General features: G+C 39.9%; 1 protein-coding gene across 1 annotated transcript; it reads left to right on the top strand.

Annotated features, from left to right (window-relative positions):
* The first annotated feature begins 4394 nt into the window (after positions 1-4394).
* LOC149814721 (flavonoid-6-hydroxylase-like) lies at positions 4395-5486 on the top strand. Its single transcript, XM_089990418.1, has 2 exons — positions 4395-4802; positions 5283-5486. The coding sequence occupies exons 1-2, from the start codon at positions 4395-4397 to the stop codon at positions 5484-5486; spliced, it is 612 nt and encodes a 203-aa protein (XP_089846544.1).
* The last annotated feature ends 366 nt before the right edge of the window (positions 5487-5852 follow it).

The raw sequence follows: 5852 nt of genomic DNA, 5'->3' as shown, positions 1-5852 counted from the left end.
ACCAGTTGTTCATACAAGTCACGAGCCAATGCAGTATGCAAGGTCTTCTCAGTCTGACACAAGAAGACTCATTCAAATAGTGTATATCGATAATCGACCGTAAGTATTTTGTTTTCACTTATTACATATCTTATAAATATTGTATATTGATAGTTAATGTGTATCAATTTATGTGCAGCGCTAGGTTCGAGCCACAAGAAGTAATACGAGATATTAAAAATTCACTACTTCAACATCTACCAGGATCGATCGCTCAATGGAAAGAGTATTTGAAGGAGGTGTTGGACAGATTGTGGTCCTCATTCAAGGTATACAATCGTTTCTCATAGTTAATATATTTCATATTTAATTTTTTGTTATAGTCATGACTACTAACTTTTTGAAAATATTTGTAGGCTTCGAATCGCTTCGCGACTACGATGGAGGAACATGATGCAAGGAAGGTGTGACAGAAGGTGACTGTCAATCGATTTGCAGACATGCTGTACAATACGAAAATTGCAGCAATAAAAGCATCTGGCGGGATAAATGATCCACTGCAGTGGAAGGGCTATGGACCTTCTACTATCAGGTCAGATGTTTGGGATGCAATGTGTGACAAGTGGGCGGGGCATGAATTTTGAAACTGCTCAGTGAAGGTTGCACAAAACTGAGTGAAAATGCCTGATGCCCATCTACACACAGGTAGATCTAGGACTTTTGGGAGCCACCTGAAGAAAATGGTAACTCATCAATATATATATATATATATATATATATATATATATATATATATATATATATATATATATTGTCAATTTTATAAGTATTGTTGCAAACCTATTAAATAATTCTTTTATCTATTAACTTCGCAGGAAGTAGAAAAATGAGGCATTGTGCCAGACAAGGATGTGTTTGTTGAAACAAATAAACGTAAGACCACGGGAGAGTTCGTATCAAAAAAGGCGAGAACGACAACAATATGTATTTATTGTATTAATAATCATTGTAATATACAAGTTATCATAAACATTATAATTCTTAATTATTAATTTATATTGTAATCATTATTTTGTAGGAGTCATATGAGCAATAAATGGTAGAGCGATATGGTGATGACTCTACTCAACATTCATCATTTGATCCTGCAGCATGGGTGACTGCAACAGGTAAACCTAAAAAGGGTCGTGTGTTCGGGTTTGGGAGTAATATGAACACCTCACCAGTCGTTGCTTCCTCCAATCACGGCTCACAGAGTTCTCCCGTCAGCATCAGCTCCAAGCATCCGACTGACCCGCCTAATTTTTGGAATGGTATACGCCAGCTCGTTAAGGACACAATGCATGACTACTTACATGAAGTAATTTTCGACGTTGTCCGTAATGAGTTGAACAATTTTTTTCAGAATAGGGGAACTTTGTCTGCAGGTGAATCTCAGGTATGAAAGTTTCATGTTATGTATTATATGTCGTTAGATTTCATGTTATTTTGATTGCCTTAACTTAGGTGCATTGCATATAATTTATTTCAGTATATTTTGTTTATCAATACTAACCTTTCTTTTCTTTTATAGGTTGGCGCTAATCAGTGTAGTGGAGCTGAAGGCGTAGATCAAGACAATGAAGAAGAGGACACGCAAAATCTTGGCGATGATTAGATTCATGTGTTGTATTTGTTGCACCTTCTTTTTGTTTAAAACTTTTAAATGTTCAATTGTAAATAATTAGAACTTGCGAATTTTATAGTGGATCAATTAATTGTTCTAGTTTTCTTTTATATGTGTTTTGATGTGTACTTTGTATTTTATTCATAGAAAATATAAATTATACAGGAAATACAAATTGTAATACGAGAAATTTTTTCTCGATATTTATGTTTTAAACAAATTTTTTTATTTTTTTATCTTTTTTGTGACGGATTAGCGACAGAAATATCCATCACTATTTGGTACTGGTATGCAATTTAACGACGGATTAGGGACGAATTTTAATTCGTCGCTATTTACTAGCTGGTCATTGTTTTTGCGACAGATCTTAATTCGTCGTTGGGTTCGTCGATATACTAGCAACGGCATTAGCGACGGATATTAATCTGTTGCAAAACCAAAATCTTCGTATAGTAACGACGGCTTTGCGACGAAACTTGTTGTTCATTAATTCGTCATAAATTAGCGACAGAACGAGCGACAGATAGTTTTTATCGCTAATTAGCGACTATGATTTTGTGATGAAAGTCATCCGTCGTTACTCCGATGTTAATCCATTGCTAAACACGTTAGTGATGGATTAGCGACGGAGTAGGGTCGTTGCTAATTCACCGATTTCTTGTAGTGATTGCTACTCTCTGATCTGATTTCTACTATAAATTGCTATTCTCTGATTTGATTTCTATTGTAAATCGCTATTCTCTTATCTCATTTCTACTATAAATAGCTACTCTCTGATCTGATTTCTATTGTAAATCGTTACTCTCTGATTTGATTTATATTGTAAATCGCTACTCTCTTAACTGATTTTTACTGTAAATTACTACTCTCGGATTTGATTTGTACTGTAAATCGCTACTCTCTCGTATGATTTCTACTGTAAATTGCTACTCTCTGATTTGATTTCTAATATAAATCATTATTCTCTTATCTAATTTCTACTGTAAATCGCTATTCTCTTATCTAATTTCTATTGTAAATCACTACTCTCTTATTTGATTTATACTTTAAATCGCTACTCTCTAATTTGATTTTTATTGTAAATCGCTACTCTCCGATCTAATTTCTACTATAAATTGTTACTCTCTTATCTGGTTTCTACTGTAAATCGCTACTTTCTTATCTGATTTATACTATAAATCGCTACTCTCTGATTTGATTTCTATCATAAATCGTTACTCTCTTATCTGATTTTTATTGTAAATTGTGACTCTTTGATCTGATTTCTACTATAAATCGCTACTCTTTTATCTGATTTTTACTATAAATCACTACTCTACTCGGATCGACGTTGCCACCATTATCTCTGTTGTAAATCGCTCTTCTCTGTCTACTCAGTTCGATGCTTGCACCCTGGTATCATAATGAACAATAGACAAAATGTTGATTCCCCTAGTAGTTCAACTATTTCTCATGAACAGATGACGACAAAGGGTACTCTGGCGATAATAGACAACGATAAATGGTGCTCTGGTAGCAGCCGACGACGATAAAGAGTGCTCTGACGACAATAGACAACGACAAAGGGTGCTCCGACGACAGCAGATGATCGCAAAGAGTGTGTCGTCAAAAGGAGCTTTTGTTACAGTAGATGATGTATCGTCAAAAGGTGATCCAGAACGTTTAGGGTGACATATTGTGAGGAGCTCCTGTTAAAGCAAAGGAGTTTACTCCTTAAGGCAAAAATGACGATGATTTTAACCCTTTCTAGCGGGAAGACAATTTTGCCCTTTACTCAAAAGGTCATTTTATAGCATTAATGGTGAAAATTAAAAGGTATTTAAGTCTTTGCAAATACACCGGACTCCGATGCTAAGTGATGCCGACACACACGGGGAAACAAGCCCCACGTGCTTACATATGTGGCACTCATTTAGACCTGAGAACACGCACCCCCAACCTTTGCCCTCCCTAGCCTTTTTCTCATGGTCTGTGCCACCTACGTCTCCATTCAGCGCCAACAAAGAGAGTGAGAGAGATATGGTCATAAAAATCATTTAAAAAAGTTATAAAAAGGGATAACATGATCATTTTGATGATCACTAACCATGGTCTGATCATGGTTAATTCAACAATTGTTTGACCGTAGGATGCAGTTGTCCCAACGTTGCATAAGACAAAGGAATGATTTTGCAAATAGGCATGTGACATGTCTTTGGCTAATAAGTGGTGGAAGAAGGCCAAAAGGGCAAAACAGGTATGAACACTCGAGTGAAGCTTAGCATGTACAAGCTCAATTCTCACAAAATTACATATACAGGCTTGGATAGAGCTTGGCCCGAAACCATTGGTGATCATGCTAAGTATCGATCGCCGAGCCGAGCTGATCTTGGCAAGTTAAGCTTGTTCTAAACACAATGGACTGAGCTAGATCGAGCTCAGTAGATAGAAAGAGAGAGGTCACGTCATTGCCAAGCTCCTCTCCCTCATCTTCTTCTTCCGCAACAAGAATCCTTATAAGGTCGCGAGAGCTAACCTGGCAGCACCCGCTACGACTGGAGTCATTTGCTGATGGAGAGAGATGCCACTGCTCGGTAGCAGGCTCTTCGGCTACGAACGCTCCATGTTCGGCCTTGCTCCCTACGGCCCTTACTGGAGGGAAGTCCGCAAGATTGCCACCGTCGAGCTGCTATCGAACCGACTACTCGAGGAAGTTGACTCCCTTGTGAGAGGCCTATAGAGACGAAGCAAGGACAACGAGCCGGTGGAGATGAAGCGCTGGTTGGGCGTCATGACAATGAATATCGTCGTGAGGATGGTCGCGGGAAAACGGTACTTCGACGGACACGACGCTGGAAAAGATGAGGGTGCGAGCGAGTTCCTCAAGTTGATAGAGGAGTTCTACTATCTACTTGGGGTTTTTACCGTGTCGGATGCTCCCTTGGCTGGAGGGCCTCGATGTGGATGGCCACCTGAAGGCCATGAAGAGGGAGGGTCCAACAGAAGATGGACGAGATCGCCACCGCTTGGGTGGAGGAGCACCGGCAGAGAAAGGATTCCGTCGACGTCGATGGAAGTGGCGGTGACTTCATTGACGTGCTTATCAGTCAACTGGACGATGGTCATCTCACTGTCTGACGTGCGACCTACCGACACCTTAATCAAGGTTACCGCTTGGGTGAGTTTATAATTTAATTATAATGCCTCGTTAATCAAAGAAATTTTTTTTTGTCATAATCAAAGAAATCCCTCACCAAGAATGGGGTGGGTCGTCACCTGATGAGGAGAGTCGAGACGACCATCCAGCCTTACGTGCTCCAACCATAATAAATCAACGGCAGCATCCATGTCCTGTATCATTGGGATTTGATCTGAAGCCTTCAGCTTGACACAGGAGGAAAAGGAATTTTATTCATTCCATGAAAGAACTAACAGTAGATCACCCTACAGGAGCAGACAAAAAGCATCAGATCGCATAACATCCCGAACAAACTTTTATTCTGAACTAAATTACAGAAAAAGAGAAAGTTGCACTTGCAGACATTGCGCAACATCAGTTGGCGATGGCATTATGAGAGCAACTAAGCTACAGTTTGGCCATTATTGATAACATTTACATCGCTATAATATGTGATATTTTGATTTTCAATTACTGCAGAACTTGATTTCGGCTGGGACAGATACCTCGGTGTGGGCCCTTTCTCTTCTATTGAACAACCGCCATGTGTTGAACAAGGCCCAAGATGAGTTGGACTTCCACGTAGGCAGAGAAAGACAAGTGGACGAAGCTGATATACATGCAGGCCATACTCAAGAAGGCCATGCGCCTATACGCAGTGGGCCCACTGCTAGTCTCACATGAGTCAATTGAACCAGTCAACATAGGTGGATATGACATACCAGTGGGCACGAACCTGTTTATTAATGCATGGAAGATACACAAGGACCCAGTGTTATGGTCAGAACCAGAAGAGTTCAAACCAGAGAGGTTCTTGACGAGCTACAAAGACACCAGCTTAATTTGGTGGCCAGCGCTTCGAGTTCATCCCATTTGGTTCCGGCCGGCGGTCGTGCCCAGATTTATCACTAGCAACCCAAATAGCTCACTTGACATTGGCACACTTAATTCACAGCTTTGAGTGGTCCATGTCCAAGGATTGTCCGATCGACATGACCGAGGGCTTTGGCATGACCATGCCCAAGGTAACTCCTCTTCAAGTCCTGTTGC

The sequence above is a fragment of the Nuphar pumila genome, chromosome 15 (genome assembly GCF_984573655.1).
Source record: "Nuphar pumila chromosome 15, dmNupPumi1.hap1.1, whole genome shotgun sequence".
Classification (NCBI taxonomy): domain Eukaryota; kingdom Viridiplantae; phylum Streptophyta; class Magnoliopsida; order Nymphaeales; family Nymphaeaceae; genus Nuphar; species Nuphar pumila.
This window is presented reverse-complemented; position numbering and strand designations above follow the sequence as displayed.

Coding starts and splice junctions, on each gene's coding strand:
- LOC149814721 (XM_089990418.1), top strand. CDS start 4,395: ATGAAGCGCTGGTTGGGCGTCATGACAATGAATATCGTCGTGAGGATG. Junction 4,803..5,282: donor TAATCAAGGTTACCGCTTGG/GTGAGTTTATAA, acceptor CAATTACTGCAG/AACTTGATTTCGGCTGGGAC.